Raw genomic sequence first — 16,322 nt, 5'->3', positions numbered from 1 at the left:
ATCTCTCATGAATAAATAAAATCTTAAAAGAAAAATTTATCGGTCAATGCCAGGAAAGGATGTGATCATTTTTACAATATTTGCTAAGATGTTTTTATCATTAAAGAGGACAAATCTAGGGGGTAAGTGGGTGACGGGTACTGAGGGGGGCACTAGATGGGATGAGCACTGGGTGTTATTCTATATGTTGGCAAATTGAACACCAATAAAAAATAAATTTACTTAAAATAAATAAATAAAGAGGACAAACTTTAGTCTTACCTGCAGGAGGAAGATGATTCTTTGCCTACCTTCCATCACTTTTGTTACTTCTACAATCGCCACAGTTTTATAAAGATCTTTGCAATGCTTTTATAGAGCAGCACTTTTCTCATATTTGTCTCTACTAAAATAGTTCCTGGGGATCCCTGGATGGCTCAGCGGTTTAGTGCCTGCCTTCTGCCCAGGGTGTGTCCTGGGGTCCTGGGATCAAGTCCCACATTGGGTTCCCTGCATGGAGCCTGCTTCTCTCTCTGCCTATGTCTCTGCCTCTCTCTCTCTGTGTGTCTCTCATGAATAAATAGTCATAAATAAATAAATAAATAAATAAATAAATAAATAAATAAATAAAAATAGTTCCTGGTAAGAATAATGCTTGGATTCAAAAAGTGTTTGTAAACAAAACTGACACATTAGAGGCTTAGGATCACAAAGCCTAACATGACATCTGATTCTCAGCTGAAACAAAACCGTTAACAGACTTTTTTACTAAGTGATTTAGAAATAGCCCAAAGTACTTGAAACTGCTAAATGTACAGTATCACTCATATCTTGCTAAACGCACATTCTCTTGCAAAAAAACAATACTAAAAACAAACCATAGGAATGGTTTTGGGGTTTTTCTGGTACCCCAGGTAGGACCATAGGATTAGTTCTGCTGCTGCCCCAGACAGGATTTCAGTAACCACCATCGTTCACACATAATTCAAAATGTTCTTCATATTTCATGCAAATGTAACATTAAGGTTGTGTAACCATCTTTACATATTTTGTTTTATGAGTCTAATTTTTCTAATTTATTTTTGTACTTTCATAAAGATTTTAGATTACAAAAGTTTGCCATCGGTGGTATCCCTTTGAATAGTATTTTTCAAAAATCTAGTAGGAGGTGCTGTCTAAACCTTTAATACAAAACTATGACTAGTGTCTATGTTAAGTCCCTTTAGATATTTGAAAATCTGCATTAAAAACATAACATTTTACTTTGAATACAGCAAGCTACTTTCCATTCATTTTATTTTATTATTTTTTTTCTTTCCATCCATTCATTTTAACTGAGAGATTTGTCTTTCTTATGCAAGAAGAGTAGCCTCTGAAGATAAGAGAAAAATCAAGGGGGAGGGGCGACAAAAATTGTTTCAACCTCCAGGGCAAATGTGCTGGGAGCAGCAGCCACTTGACTGTTTCGCTGTGCAAAACCCACAAGTGCAAGACCAGCTGAAAATAAACTGGAAAAAAGGCCAGAGTCAAGCAGGTCCTTTTGGAGAATATGTACAAACGAAGAAAAAGATACCCAGCGTGAGAGAGATCAAGTATTTCCACCACTTTGGGTTAAAAAAAAAAAAAAAGGAAAAGAAAAAAGACAGGGGGTCCCTGACTAGCTCAGGCTGTATGTGCGTAGAGCGCCTAACTCTGGTTCACGCCCCACATTGGACATAGAGCTTACTTTAAGAAGAAAAAAAAAAGTACTTTACTCTGGGGCAACAGTACCCAGCCCTGCTGGCAAACAACTCTTACATAAAACCTCGAGATCTTCCACCAGACTTCGGAGGACGGTTACTTAACTGTGCTTAGCCAAAGCCAGGTCCAATTTAAAGCAAAATTTTCATGTGACACCAAGTTGTCATTGCTTGAAAAACATGTTCACAAGCACGGCTGTCACATTTCTAAAACTGCGGTTCCCGGAGGAAGGCCAGGCCTGCACTAGAGACCTCGACTGGGGTCTTCGCCCCCACATGCCCTGCACGTCGGCCGTCGAGGACTTCGCTGTGATTATCCGCGTAAGACCACGAAGACCGAAAAGGGGGAAAAAAATTGTCTTCACATTTGTACTTTGTTTTTCCGCTTAGAAGGGAAGAAAGGCTGAAATAGAACAGCTTTTATTTAGGATGTTCAGTTTGGTATTTCTGCATATTGGAAACAACTGATTTTTCACACGCTGCTAAATAGAAAAGGAGGAACGAAATAATCGCTCGTCCTGTGAATTGTCTTTACGCCCATTTTCCTGTGAGGTTTAAATTAAATGGAAAACAGGCCCCTGGGTGGCTCAGCGGTTGAGGGTCTGCCTTTGACCCAGGTCATGACCCCAGGGTCCCGGGATCGAGTCCCCTTCCCGCGGGGCACCTGCCTCTCCCTCGGCCTGGGTCTCTGCCTCTCTCTCTCTATGTCTATCATGAATAAATAAATAAATCTTAAAAAAAAATTAAATAGAAAGCAACCTCAAGTCAACTCTAAAATGGGAACTGCCGTTTTGTCAGAGATTGGCCACTTGAAAAAAGTAGGAAACAGAAGAAAAACTAATTTACGTGAACTCTCTCCAGGGACCAGGAAATTACTGGTCAGGGGGAGCGACCGTCAGGGCTGGGGGTCAGTCTACATTGCGGATCGGGACACCCGGAGCCAGCGTCCAAGGCCACCTGCAGGGGCGCTGGGTGGCGCCAGGTCGCCAGGGCCTGAGCCCAGCCACCAACCTGCAGGCCAATGCCTTCTCGGCCTCGGCCCGTTGGACACAAGTCGTGCCTCTTGGAGGAGCCCGATCGATCGTGGAACCCACCAAATTAGATCATCTGACACTTCCTGGGGGGAGGAAACTCAGAACAGAGAAGATACATATTATCACACTTCACAGATTCTGAAAGAAAATGGCTTGTTGCTGCCAAGGCCCTGCGCTCTCCCGGGGCTGAATCTCAATAACTTAAGAAAAAGAAAAGTACCCCCCCCCAAAAAAAAAGAAAAAAAAGAAAAAGAAAAGTTGTCACTTCGCATTCTTCTCTCTCGAGGTTTTCTCTTTTTCTTTCTCTCCCCCACCCCCCCAGTTTAAAAAATGTCTCGCTTTGGGCGCCTAGGTGGCTCAGTCCATTAAGCATCTGCCTGGGGCTCAGGTCGTGATCCCGGGTCCTGGGTTCAAGGCCCGCACTGGGCTCGCTGCTCAGTGGGGCGTCTGCTCCTGCCTCTGCCTCCACCCCTCCGTCCTGCTCATGCTCAGGCTCTCTCTCACAAATAAATAAATAAAATCTTTTTTTTTTAAGATAGATTTATTTATTTATTTATTTATTTATTTATTTATTTATTTATTTATGATAGACAGAGAGAGAGAGAGAGAGAGAGAGGGAGAGAGAGAGCCAGAGACACAGGAGGAGGAAGAAGCAGGCTCCATGCCGGGAGCCCGACGTGGGACTTGATTCCGGGTCTCCAGGGGAGTCCTGGGTCTCCAGGATTGCGCCCTGGGCCAAAGGCAGGCGCTAAACCGCTGAGCCACCCAGGGATCCCCTAAAATCTTTTTTTAAAACGTCTTGCTTAAAAATAAATAAATAAATAAATAAATAAATAAATAAATAAATAAATAAATAAATAAATAAAACGTCTTGCTTCAGGCAGCCCAGGTGGCTCAGCGGTTTAGCACCCCCTTCAGCCCAGGGCGTGATCCTGGAGACCGGGGATCGAGTCCCACTTCGGGCTCCCTGCATGGAGCCTGCTTCTCCCTCTGCCTGTGTCTCTGCCTCTCTCTCTCTCTGTCTCTCATGAATAAATAAATAAAATCTTAAAAAAAAAAAAAGTCTTGCTTCATGGTCTAGACCTCTAGGATCCCTTACAAGCCATGAGAATGCTGATGGGGTTCGTAGATTCAAGCCTACCTGGCCAGACTCCTGCCAGGCAAGCTCATCCCCCACCTTATGATCCACGGTCGTGCAAGGAGTGACCGCTTCATCGAGGGCACAACCCCTGCTGTAGTGCACCTTGAACGCTCAAACGACGTGCATTTCTGCTGGAAACCGAAGTGTAAGCCGCTGCTCAGACAGATGTGTGTCCAATTCAGGGATCCCCATGAGCAAATGGGGCTCTTTCTAGAAAAGTCCACCAGATGACCAGACGTCATCACTATCACTGAATACAGAGGTAAGGCTGCCCGCAAGCGTTTGTTAAAAATAAGTTTCCTGGGGCATCCTGGGGAGGGCTCAGTGGTTTAGTGCCGCCTTCAGCTCAGGGCCTGATCCTGGGGTCCTGGGATCGAGTCCTGCATCAGCTTCCCTGCATGGAGCCTGCTTCTCCCTGTGCCTCTCTCGCTCTCTCTGTGTCTCTCATGAATAAATAAAAAATAAATAAAATCTTTTAAAAAATAAAAAAAATATATATATAAAATAAAAGTTTCGGGGGATCCCTGGGTGGCTCAGCGGTTTGGCGCCTGCCTTTGGCCCAGGGCGCGATCCTGGAGTCTCAGGATCGAGTCCCACATCGGGCTCCCGGCATGGAGCCTGCTTCTGCCTCTGCCTGTGTCTCTGACTCTCTCTCTATCATGAATAATTAATTAATTAATTAATTAATTAAAATAAAAGTTTCCTGGGACTCCTGGATGCCTGGCTCAGCGGTTAAGTGTCTCCCTTCGGCCCAGGGTGTGATCCTGGAGACCTGGGATCCAATCCCATGCCGGGCTCCCTGCATGGAGCCTGTTTCTCCTTCCTCCTGTGTCTCTGCCTGTGTGTGTGTGTGTGTGTGTGTGTGTGTGTGTGTGTGTGTGTGTGTCTCATGAATAACTAAAATCTTAAAAAAAAAAAGGTTGGATTTGGTGATGTATGGACTCGAGTCACTATATCCTACACCTGAAACTAAGAGCGCTCTGCACGTGAACCCTAGAGGCATTAAGATAAAAAAACCTAAAACAAGACAAAGAAAAAGGCTGGATCTTGAGCTTTCCTCCTGACCCCCCATCCCCCCACCCCCATCCCCCTACCCTCCAACCCCCCTCCCCGCCCCTGGGGCTGCGGCCTCTCCCAAGGCGGCGTCAGGCCCTCTGCGTCCAGGGCAGGATGCGGGCTCTGGAAGTTTCTGGAAGGAAACCTGCAAGGCGTGACCCCGGGCGGGGGGTACTTTTTCTATGCACTATTTCTCTTTTTTTTTTTTTTTTTTTTTTGCAATTTTTCTTTTTATACCGTGTCAAAGCACAACTGATATCAAAGCACAAATGTGCACCGTGTCAACGGAGCGGCCGCGAGCCCCCACCTGCGCGCGTCCAACCGAAGCCTGCAGCGGGGGGAGGGGGGGAGGGGGTTGCCTGGCAACCGGGACGCCCAACACGGCGCTGGGGACGCGGGACGCCGGGCGCAGGTGAGACAAGAGCCGAGGGGCGGCGGGTCCCTCCCCCCTCCCTCCTCCTCCCCGCCGGGCTGACCCTCACCCAGGGCGGTGACCCCGCGGAGGGAGAGGAGGCCCCGCTCCTGCCAGGGGGGACCCGCACACAGCCGCCCGCCCTCCTGGGGGGCAGATGGGGTCGGATTCAGCCCCCACCCCCCACCCCCGGGCCAATGCGCGTCCCCTTCCCGGAGGGAGAAGTGGCTCCGCCTCCAGCCCCAGGGTCCGCCCGAAGCCGGGAAGCTGAAGCTGCCGCAAGACTTGGTCGCTGCAAGGAGGGGTGCCAACTGGGCCATTTTGCCGGGCACCCCCCCCCCAGCCCCACTAAGGGCTTGGCCACACTCACACACACTCACACACTCACACACCCGGAGGGAGCCCATCGATCGTCCCCTCTCACCCGAGCCAGCACCTACAGGTGGGCCCCCAAGCACTGCTGCTCCCACACAGGAGCAAGGCCAGGCTGTGCCCCGGGGTCCTGCAGGAAGGGGGCGCGTGGCAGGTGAGCATCTCCTGAGGGGCGGCCTGCAGCCCTGTGTTCCCTCTCCAGCCGCCTTGTGTGACCGTGCCCTGACCCTTGACCCCCGCACCATGGCCACACCGAGCTTCAAGCCCAGTCAACGGTTCCGGTTGCCAGACTGGCACACCAACAGCCACCTGCTGGCCACCAACGCTGAGCGACAGCGACAGGCTTCGCACCAGATCCGCCAGGAGGCCCGGGTCCTCCGCAATGAGACCAGCAACCAGGTTGGAGGCCAGGGGCCGGGGGTTGGGGGGGGTGGGGAGAAAGGCCCGTGCCCCGCAGCACCCTCTTTATCCGGCTTTGTCTCTCCCAGACCATTTGGGACGAACATGACAACAGGACTCGGCTGGCAGAGAGGATCGACAGCGTCAACCGCTGGAAGGAGACGCTGGACAAGTGTCTGACGGATTTGGACGCGGAGATCGATGCCCTGACACAGGCAGGGAGTCCGGGTCGGCGACCCAGCCGCCAGCACCTTCCCGCCTCCCCCCTGCACGGGGACCTGGGGGGGCGCATCCATCGAGTCACTCCGGGGCCCTCTGCTAAGGCGGGGCTGGGCTGCTTCCCCAGGGATGGCCCCACCAGTGTCCCCAGCCCTCTCTTTTCTAGATGAAAGAATCCGCAGAGCAAAACCTGCAGGCCAAGAACCTGCCTCTGGATGTCGCAGTCGAGTGCCTGACCTTGAGGGACAGTCGGCGCGACATTGATGTGGTGAAGGATCCGGTGGAGGAAGAGCTGCACAAAGAGGTGGAGGTCATTGATGCCACCAAGAAGGCCCTGCAGCAGAGGATTAGCCAGGCCTTCGAGAAGCTCTGGTAAGGGGCAGCCCTCGTGGCCGCGTTCACCTACATTTGAAGGCTGCTTGTCATTTTTTTCTTTTTTTTAAGATTTTCAAGTCTATTTATTTGAGAGAGAGAGAGAGAGTGCGCACGCGCAGGTGCAGGAGCAGGGGGAGGGGGCGAGCCGACTCCACGCTGAGCGAGGAGCCCGTCGGATCGGGACCCGAGTGAAATCGAGTCAGACTCCCAACCCCCTGCGCCCCGGGAGCCCCAGGCTGTGGGTCTCACCGGCGACACGTGTATCGTGGACAACAAGCAACTGGCTCTCAGGCTCCTCCTGACCCCGCTCTGCCCGGAGCCCAAACCCGATGGTGGCGCTTGTCCCACGGCCTGGTCGCCGGCTCAGAACGCTGCCCAGACCCTGCATTAAGCCGCCGTCGTCTGTTTGTGTTCCTTGGTTTATTTAGTTGTTCATGAGACACGGAGCGAGGCAGAGAGCCAGGCAGAGAGAGAAGCAGGCCTCTCGCGGGGAGCCCGCGGGGGACTCGATCCCGGGAGCCCGGGTCACGGCCTGCACTGAGGGCACAGGCCCCACCGCCCGGGCACCCCTGGGCCACCTGCCCCCGCCTGCCCCCACCTGCCACCTCCCCTGTGTCCCTTTCCGGGAGTGTGTCTGTGGGAGCGGGGCGAGCGCGGCTGCGTCCAGGGCTCCCGGCCGGGGGTGGTGTCCCCACGCTGCGTGCCGCCCCTGCGTCCCCAGCCTCCTGCAGGAAGCCCGCCAGCAGCTCAGCGCTGACCACCGGGACAAGGTGGAGACTCTGGACATCGACCGAGGCTGCCTGTCCCTCAGCCTCACGTCCCCCAACATCACCCTGAAGGTCGATCCCACCCGTGTCCCCGACGGGTAAGAAGCCTGGGGGCCGTGGCCGTGTCCTGCCGGCCTCCTGGGCCCTGACCGCGTCCCCCCGCCCCCCTGCAGCTCCTCCACTCTCCAGCAGTGGGACGGCTTCAGCCAGTTGAACAGGAGCCGGGCCGAGGCGGAGATGAAAGCAGCGGTGGAGCTGCGGGAGGCCATGGCCCTAACTATCGCCCAGGTGACTCCCGGGTCCCCCGTGGGCCCCCTGCCCCGGCGCGGGCCATTCCTGGGGTGGCCCCGGCTCACACCCTCCGCTGGGCCGCCCACCCCGTCCTCCAGACCAACAATGAGCTCGAAGCCCAGAGGGTGGCCACAGAATTCACCTTCAGGAAGCGGCTGCGGGAGATGGAGAGAGTGTACGGCGAGCTCAGGTGGCAGGAGAAGAACGTGAGCCCGGTCTGCCGAGTCCCCGGGCCGGGCCGGGCCGCCACGGCAGGGATGGGGGGGGCGGCGACCGGTGCCTCTGTCCCCGCAGACCTTGGAGGAGATCTCCGAGCTGCAGGAGGACATCCGGCACCTGGAGGACGATCTGCGCAGAAAGTTCCAGAACCTGAAGCTATGCCACACCCGGCTAGAGTCCCGGACTCGCCGGCCCAACGTGGAACTGTGCCAGGACCAGGTGCGCGGGGACCCCCTGGCTCGCCGTCCTCAGGTCACTCCCCCTGCACCTGCTGCCGGCAGGAGCCCGGGTGCTGGGTGCTGGCGACTGCACTGACCCGGCCTCCCCCCCCGGCCTCCAGGCTCAGCACGGCCTCACTGACGAGGTTCACCAGTTAGAGGCAACCATCGCTGCGCTCAAGCACAAGCTGGCGCAGGCCCAGTAAGTTGGGGGGTGGGTGGAGACCCTGCCCCGCGGGCTGCCTCCTGGCTCCCCCGGCCCCGACCTCGCGGCCCGCAGGGCTGATGGGACGCCGTGCCTCCTCCCCAGGGACGCCCTGGACGCGCTGCAGCGGCACCTGGCCAGGCTGCAGGCCGACCTCGCGTGCAAGGCCAGCTCCATGCTGCTGGACGCCAAGTGCATGGACACCCGCCGCAAGCTGGCCGCGCCGGCCGCGACGTTCGCGCCGCAGGTGGACACGTTCGCCCGCACCACGAACCGCACCTTGAGTCCGCTCAGAACCTGCCCACTGGAGACGCTCTAGTGCGGGGTGGGGGGTGGGGGTGGGGTCGCATCTAATAAATGTGCCGCCTCCTGCGCGCGAGGAGCTGGGCGCTCCCCAACCTGATGGCTCCTCCTCCGTCCCCAGGGGCCCCGGGCTCGGGCAGCAGCGCCGCCCCTCAGCAGCTCTGCGCCCCTGGAGCTTCTGGATGAGGCCGGGGGAGGGCGGCGCTGTGGGCGGGGGGAAGGGGGCGCTGCGGCTCCGGGCCGGGGGCGGCGCTGTGGAGCGGCGGCGGGGGGGGGGGGGGGGGGCGGGGCAGCGCTGTGGCTCCGGGCCGGGGGGCGGTGCTGTGGGGCGGTGCTGCGCTGCGGCTCCGGGCCGGGGGGTGGCGCTGTGGGGCGGGGAGGCGCTGCGGCTCCGAGCCGGGGGTGCGCTGTGGGGCGGGGAGGCGCTGCGGCTCCGGGCCGGGGGGCGGCGCTGTGGGGGCGGGGAGGCGCTGCGGCTCCGGGCCGGGGGGCGGCGCTGTGGGGCGGGGAGGCGCTGCGGCTCCGGGCCGGGGGGCGGCGCTGTGGGGCGGGAGGCGCTGCGGCTCCGGGCCGGGGGTGGCGCTGTGGGGCGGGGAGGCGCTGCGGCTCAGGGCCGGGGGCGGCGCTGTGGGGCGGGGAGGCGCTGCGGCTCCGGGCCGGGGGGCGGCGCTGTGGGGCGGGGAGGCGCTGCGGCTCCTGGGCCGGGGGGGCGGCGCTTGTGGGGCGGGGAGGCGCTGCGGCTCCGGGCCGGGGGGCGGCGCTGTGGGGCGGGGAGGCGCTGCGGCTCCGGGCCGGGGGGCGGCGCTGTGGGGCGGGAGGCGCTGCGGCTCCGGGCCGGGGGGCGGCGCTGTGGGGCGGGGAGGCGCTGCGGCTCCGGGCCGGGGGGCGGCGCTGTGGGGCGGGGAGGCGCTGCGGCTCCGGGCCGGGGGGCGGCGCTGTGGGGCGGGGAGGCGCTGCGGCTCCGGGCCGGGGGGCGGCGCTGTGGGGCGGGGAGGCGCTGCGGCTCCGGGCCGGGGGGCGGCGCTGTGGGGCGGGGAGGCGCTGCGGCTCCGGGCCGGGGGGCGGCGCTGTGGGGCGGGGAGGCGCTGCGGCTCCGGCCGGGGGGCGGCGCTGTGGGGCGGGAGGCGCTGCGGCTCCGGGCCGGGGGGTGGCGCTGTGGGGCGGCGGGGGCGGCGCCGTAGGGTGCGCCGGCCGCGCCGGAAGTGGCGACTGCTCGGCGCGGATGGCGGCGGCGGCGATGACGGCGGCGGGCTGCGCGGGGGCCGGGGCGGCCCGCTCCCTCTCCCGCTTCCGAGGCTGCCTGGCCGGCGCGCTGCTCGGGGACTGCGTGGGCTCCCTGTACGAGGCGCACGACACCGTCACCCTGACGTCAGTGCTGCGTCACGTCCAGAGCCTGGAGCCGGACCCGGGCTCGCCGGGGAGCGCGCGGACAGGTGGGCGGGGCGGGGCGGGGGCGGGGCTGAGACCGAGCCCCTCCAGCCCCGCGGGGTCCCGGCCCGGCCTGGCAAGCCGGTCCTCGGAGCCCCGCGAGCGGCCCCCGGGCGTCCTTCTCCCGCCTGGCGCCGGGTCCGCCGTGTGCGCCGCTGCGCGTGGGGCCCAGGTGTCCCGAGTCAGCCCCGCCAGGCCGTCCTCCGCACGCGGCCTCCCCGCCCGAAGCTCTGCCGTGATTTTCCTTTACCCTCAGGATAAAGCCAAATTCCTTCATGCGTCACACCTGGCCGACCGACACCTGGCCCTCCGAGGCCCAGCTCTGCCCCCGTGGCCCTGCCGGCTGCCCTGCAGCGGCCTGCTCTAGCCCAACCCGCGCCTGTGCAGCGCTGTCCCCGTGCCTGCTGCTCCGCGGCGCAGCCAGGTGCTCAGCCAGGCGCTCGCCCAGGTGCGCTCAGCCAGGTGCTCAGCCAGGCGCTCGCCCAGGTGCGCTCAGCCAGGTGCTCACCCAGGCGCTCGCCCAGGTGCGCTCAGCCAGGTGCTCAGCCAGGCGCTCGCCCAGGTGCGCTCAGCCAGGTGCTCAGCCAGGCGCTCGCCCAGGTGCGCTCAGCCAGGTGCTCACCCAGGCGCTCACCCAGGTCTCGGTCTGCGGGGGTGGTTCTGCAGGTACCGCAGGAAGGAGGAGGGGCCGATGCTCAGAACCCGAGGAGCCGAAGGAGCTGGATCTGGGAAGGGTTGGGGAGGAGTGGGGGGGGGCCTGGGGATGCACAAAGCCGAGAGAAGGTGAAGGTGAGGCCCGGCCGCTGGTGTCCGCTGCAGGAGAGGGCCGGTCTGCATTCCGAAGGCCGTTTTCAGGAGGGTGTTGAAGCCCGGGGTGGGACTTGGTGGGCCTCGGAGCTCCCGGAGAAGGGATGTGGTTGGCACGGTTTGGCCTGATGGGAAGAGAGACAGGAGCCTCGGTTGAGGGAAAAGTGGGGGCACGGTCTTTTAATTTCATCTTTGCTCTCACGTTGAGGGAAAAGTGTCTTAGGTTGATGGGTGATTTAGAACTTTGTAGACGCAAGTAGCGGGACACGCAGAACAAGCTAAGCGGAGAGAGACGGCAGTGACGACGGAACTGAAGTCCAGGTAGATGTGGCTTCAGGTGGAGCTGAATCCCAGGGCTCGAGCCACGTCCTCAAGCCCCAGCTTCTCTCCTTACTCAGATGCACGTTCCCTCGCCTCGGGCAGACCCTCCCTGGGGTGGCCCGAGCAGCTCCCAGGCCAGCGGAGGACGGTCCGTCCGCGGCAGCCCCGGCCAGAAATCCCAGATCGCCTGTCCTCAGCCTGGCCTGGCCCTCTGTCCACCCCCAAACACAGGAGGCCAGTGGATGTGACCCTCCCGCCCTAGTCACGGGCTGAGTATGGCCAAGGAATGGCTCCTGGGGGCAAAGCAGGGTGCAGGGGCCAAAGAAGGAAGAATGGGTGCTACTTCACACGGGGAGAGGTTGAGGGCACAGGAGGCGGGAGGAAGGAAGAACCAAGTCCACCAGGGAGCTGGTGTGGGTGGGACTGGACCAGGGACTCCTGGGTCAAGGGGAGGCTGTGGATTAGAGGCCTGCCCACCTCTCTTCTAGAGAAGCCGGGATGGGGGCGGGGCCTGAGGAGGGCGCATGATGGGATGAGTTTAAATTTTTAAAAATGTAAAAAAAAAAAAAAAGTGATTTCAGTTAAAAAAATAAAAATCAAAAAAAGAAGTCAGGATGGGAGTCTCCCATGAGTGAAAGAGAAAAAGCAGGGAAGGGGGCTCGCAGTCCAGAGAGGAGGGGTGGGGCCTGCCAGGGGCTGCCGCCTCCTCTGCAGCGTCTCTTCCGTCAGTAAAGCCAAGTCCCAGCAGCCCTTGCCGGCCCACGGCCTCCTCGGGCGTCTTGGCTCAGCCCCGTCGCAAGGCCCAGGGCAGCACCCCCAGGCACCCAGGAGCGGGCCGCGCAGCTGGTTCTGGGGACGCGGAGGGGAGTAGTGGGATCCGAGGGAGGTGAGGACGAAGGGGCCTGTCGGGAAAGGGCTCTGGATGCCGAGCAGTGGGGCTGGCCTAATCCTGAAAGCAGCTGACACCCGAGTTTGGAGCCGCAGAGTGAGATGTGGAAACCGCTAGTCTGCTTATAGGAAGAATTTTCTGGGGCACCTGGGGGGCTCAACGGTGGAGCATCTGCCTTCGGCCCAGGGTGTGACCCCAGGGTCCCGGGATCGAGTCCCGCATCGGGCTCCCCGCAGGGAGCCTGCTTCTCCCTCTACCTGTGTCCCTGCCTCTCTCTGTGTGTCTCTCATGAATAAATAAATACAGGGATCCCTGGGTGGCGCAGCGGTTTAGCGCCTGCCTTTGGCCCAGGGCGCGATCCTGGAGACCCGGGATCGAATCCCACGTCGGGCTCCCGGTGCATGGAGCCTGCTTCTCCCTCTGCCTGTGTCTCTGCCTCTCTCTCTGTGTGTGTGACTATCATAAATAGATAAATAAAATAAAATGAATTAACTAACTAAATAAATAATAAAATGAATTAACTATACCTTTAAAAAAAAAATAAATAAATAAATACAATCTTTAGCAAAAAAAAAAAAGAATTTTCTGGCTGCGCGAAGAGGCTAGTGGGGGGTGGTGTGGTGCAGGAGGGCTAGGGTCACGCAGGCAGAGGGAGGCAGACAAGGTTCCTTCGGGAGCCAGCAGGTCCGCGACCCGGAGTGGAGAGCCGCTGAAGCTCCCCAGGCCTGGAGCCCAGGAAGCGGGGTGCTGTGAGGGGCTGACGGCAGGCATCCCGGAGGAGGTAAAGAAAAGCAGGGGACCGGGGCGCCTGGGCAGCTCAGCCAGTGGAGCAGGGACTCGATCTTGGGGTCGTGGGGTCACACCCCACTCTGCGTGTAGAGCTTACTTTTAAAAAAGATGGACAAAGAGCAGGAGGCCAAGGCCGCTGCCTGGAAGCCCTGCAGTGTGGTCTCACGCTCGCCGCCCCCCCCTTTCCCCGCAGAAGTCTTGTACTACACGGACGACACGGCCATGGCCCGGGCCCTCGTGCAGTCCCTGCTGGCCAAGGAGGCCTTCGACGAGGTGGACATGGCTCACAGGTGAGGGCGCCCGTCGGGGGGGCGGGGGGCAGAGCAGGGGCAGTGCGTGCTGGGACCCCCTCCCTCCGCAGGACACTGATGCCCTCGGGGCTGCCGGGACAGGCCCCTGGGGTCCCCGAACCCCCTGTCCCGACGGGCACCCTTTCCACCGCGCTCCTGGCTCCCGGCTCCCGGCTCCCGGCTCCCCCAGGTTTGCTCAGGAGTACAAGAAAGAGCCCGACCGCGGTTACGGCGCCGGGGTCATTACCGTCTTCAAGAAGCTGCTGAGCCCCAAGTGCCGCGACGTTTTTGAGCCCGCCCGGGCCCAGTTCAACGGGAAGGGCTCCTACGGCAACGGGGGCGCCATGCGGGTGGCCGGCATCTCCCTGGCCTATAGCAGCGTCCAGGATGTGCAGAAGGTAGGCCGGGCAGGGTGGCCTCTGGCTCCCACCTCCCCGCCGCCCCCTCCCCCTCGTCCCCCGCCTGCAGCCCGGCTTCTGTGACAGCACATCTCTGCCCCCACTGCCTCTGCCCTAGTTTGCCCGGCTGTCGGCTCAGCTGACCCACGCCTCCTCCCTGGGCTACAACGGCGCCATCCTGCAGGCCCTGGCTGTGCACCTGGCTTTGCAGGGGGAGTCGTCAAGTGAGCACTTCCTCGAGCAGCTCCTGGGCCACATGGAAGAGCTAGAGAGTGACGCGCAGTCCGTCTCGGATGCCAGGGAGTGAGCATGTGGGATGGAGCAAGCTGGGTGTCCGCGGGAGGCCTGCAGCATGGGGTCCTCGGGCATTGCCCCCAGCCGGAACCTTCCCTTTTGTCACTGCAGACCCTTAGGAGGGGTGGGAGGAGCCCCCTGGCCTTGACTCCGCCCCGAGGCCCTTAGGGCAGCAGCAGATGAGAGGGCTCAGGCCTAGCCCTCCCGGCTTCTTGTCAGGACAGCTGTGCTGGCTGCCAGCCTGATCCCATCCCCCCTGTACCCCATCTCTGCGTTCCCCCTGCTGCCTCCGACCTCGCTGACTCCTCACCCCTGACTGACAGGCTGGGCATGGAGGAGCGTCCCTACTCCAGCCGCCTGAAGAAGATTGGCGCTCTTCTAGAGCAGGACTCGGTGACCAGGGAGGAGGTGGTGTCTGAGCTAGGTGGGTGGCCCTCCCCCCGTCATCCTCCGGGCTCGTCCTGGGCTGGGGGACACGCAGGAGCCCAGAGGGTACCCGTTCCCTCATTTCTTGCCCGAGGCTGTTGTGACCAGAGCCAGCCTGTGCAGCCCCCGGCAGGGCTGTGGGCACAGCGCCTCCGCGCCCGCCGTCGCTCCTGGGCCTTACGGGTGAATGTCCCCAGGGATGGCCACGGGCCACGAGTTCTGGCAGCAGGTGCTGGTACCTGTGCTGGGTTCTGGACACCATACAGGCGCCCTGCCCATGGCCTGTTTCACCCCCACACACGCCCTGAGTCTCTGCCTCTGTTCCTCCCTGCCCAAGGAATCCAATCCCAGAAACCGGAATCTTAGCCACGAGGGAACTTTCCTGGTCCCACGCTAAGGAGGGACAGCCAGGATTTGAACCTGGGTAGTCTGACTCTAGAGCCTGTGGTCTCCATCACAGCCCAGCCTGAGCCTACTGCCTTGGGGCGTGGCCAGAAGCAGCCTGGGGACTTAGGGGGCGGGAGAGTGCGGGGTCCCCATACGGTGGCTTCCCCACAGGCAACGGCATTGCTGCCTTCGAATCTGTGCCCACCGCCATCTACTGCTTCCTGCGCTGCATGGAGCCTGACCCCGAGATCCCCTCTGCCTTCAACAGCCTCCAGAGGACTCTCATCTATTCCATCTCACTTGGGGGGGACACCGACACCATAGCCACCATGGCCGGGGCCATTGCTGGTGCCTACTATGGGATGGAGCAGGTGCCAGAGAGCTGGCAGCAAAGCTGTGAGGGCTACGAGGAGACTGACGTCCTGGCCCAGAACCTGCACCGCCTCTTCCAGAAGAGTCCGTGAGGGCCACAGCAGCCGGGGCTCCGCCGTGCCCAGCAGGCCCGCCTCCCACTCAGATCGGGGACACTGAGGTCCTGGCAGGGCCCCTTGCAGTGCGGGCGGAGCTCGGTCCTGGCCCTAGGGCCGGGGCTGGACCGCGAGTGGAGGATTGCTGCCTCCCTGGCGCAGGGTCGGGGTTCAGTGCTGAGCCTGGGGCCCACCCGGTTGCTCGGTGGACAGACGGATCAGGACGGAGTGGTTGTGGAAGGGAGCCTGCGGCGTTACCTGGCTCACGTGGGGGCGGTGATGGGCAGAGGCACCGTCTCTTCCTGGCGAGACGCGGCCACCTTGCCAGAAGCACGTCTTTGGGCAGAGCCCCCGTGCAGTTGGGTTTCGGGGTCCGGGAGGCCGGCACCTGCACCTGGCGGACCTCCGGACGCACCTGGCCCGGGGCCAGCAGGGGCTGTCACCAGCCGAGGTCACAGCAATAAATGGTGACTCCGCCACTGCTGCTTGTTTCTCCTCTGCCCTGAACAGACACCCCTCCCCCTGCCCCAGCGCACACCTAGGCCTTCTTGAACCCGGTACCTCCACCCTCTCCTGCGAGCCAGGAACACAGGCCGGGTGTCGTGGCCCGGCAGGGCAGAGCCGGCTTGGGGCTGCTTCCTGGGGAGGTCGTCGCAGGTGGCCCAGCTGGCAGGACGAGCCTCGCGTCCCTGCTCTCGGGGGTGGACTTCTTCGTAGGGTGCTCCCCAAATAGGCCCCGGGCCCGGGTTCAGGGCCCTGGTCTCACCTGACTGCCCGCCCTTGGGTGAGGAGGTGAGGCGGGTGCATAGCGTCGGTGCCCTGCGTGGGCTGGCGGCGTGCGGCGCTCATGTGCTTCGTTCTGTGTCCTGGGCCCCAGGCAGGCCTTGGCCTGAAAGGAAGTATTGCAGCGATTCGTCCGAAGCCAGGAACGCCGAAGAGGAGGAGGCCCGTCCTCTCCACTTAATCCTCCGGCCACCTGGCGGCCTCCACGGAGAGGGAGGCCCACGCGGCCCCGCAGCATGCCTGATGGGCGCGCTGTGCTGCCACCGGCCTGCTGGCTGGGCTTCCAGGCCCGGGCTCTGCTCTCCGTGGCTGTG

The 16,322-nt window shown here is 60.9% G+C and overlaps 3 protein-coding genes across 7 annotated transcripts; all 3 read left to right on the top strand.

Moving 5' to 3' along the window:
• Nucleotides 1–5,276: 5,276 nt before the first annotated feature.
• TEKT2 (tektin 2) lies at nucleotides 5,277–8,826 on the top strand. Of its 5 annotated transcripts, none has more exons than XM_038557558.1 (10): nucleotides 5,277–5,361; nucleotides 5,936–6,132; nucleotides 6,222–6,347; nucleotides 6,518–6,723; nucleotides 7,448–7,591; nucleotides 7,667–7,781; nucleotides 7,883–7,990; nucleotides 8,079–8,222; nucleotides 8,344–8,423; nucleotides 8,532–8,826. In XM_038557558.1, exons 2-10 carry the CDS (start codon nucleotides 5,977–5,979, stop codon nucleotides 8,743–8,745), a joined length of 1,293 nt encoding a protein of 430 aa, XP_038413486.1. In that variant the 5' UTR covers nucleotides 5,277–5,361; nucleotides 5,936–5,976; the 3' UTR covers nucleotides 8,746–8,826. The 5 variants fall into 5 exon arrangements, with proteins under 5 accessions (XP_038413486.1, XP_038413487.1, XP_038413489.1 ...); XM_038557559.1 differs by having other exon boundaries at nucleotides 5,311–5,361; nucleotides 5,917–6,132; XM_038557560.1 differs by lacking the exon at nucleotides 5,277–5,361 and adding an exon at nucleotides 5,473–5,803 and having other exon boundaries at nucleotides 5,917–6,132.
• An 85-nt stretch (nucleotides 8,827–8,911) lies between these two features.
• LOC119877003 (glycine-rich cell wall structural protein 1-like) lies at nucleotides 8,912–9,910 on the top strand. Its single transcript, XM_038557630.1, has one exon. The coding sequence runs from the start codon at nucleotides 8,912–8,914 to the stop codon at nucleotides 9,908–9,910; it is 999 nt and encodes a 332-aa protein (XP_038413558.1).
• A 33-nt stretch (nucleotides 9,911–9,943) lies between these two features.
• Nucleotides 9,944–15,704, top strand: ADPRS (ADP-ribosylserine hydrolase). The gene is made up of 6 exons (XM_038557914.1): nucleotides 9,944–10,162; nucleotides 13,157–13,253; nucleotides 13,444–13,651; nucleotides 13,770–13,954; nucleotides 14,269–14,369; nucleotides 14,930–15,704. Exons 1-6 carry the CDS (start codon nucleotides 9,952–9,954, stop codon nucleotides 15,220–15,222), a joined length of 1,095 nt encoding a protein of 364 aa, XP_038413842.1. The 5' UTR covers nucleotides 9,944–9,951; the 3' UTR covers nucleotides 15,223–15,704.
• Nucleotides 15,705–16,322: the final 618 nt, after the last annotated feature.

This window comes from Canis lupus, chromosome 15 (assembly GCF_011100685.1).
Source record: "Canis lupus familiaris isolate Mischka breed German Shepherd chromosome 15, alternate assembly UU_Cfam_GSD_1.0, whole genome shotgun sequence".
NCBI classification, from domain to species: Eukaryota; Metazoa; Chordata; class Mammalia; order Carnivora; family Canidae; genus Canis; species Canis lupus.
Note: the sequence above shows the minus strand (reverse complement) of the source record. Positions and strands in the feature narration are given on the sequence as shown.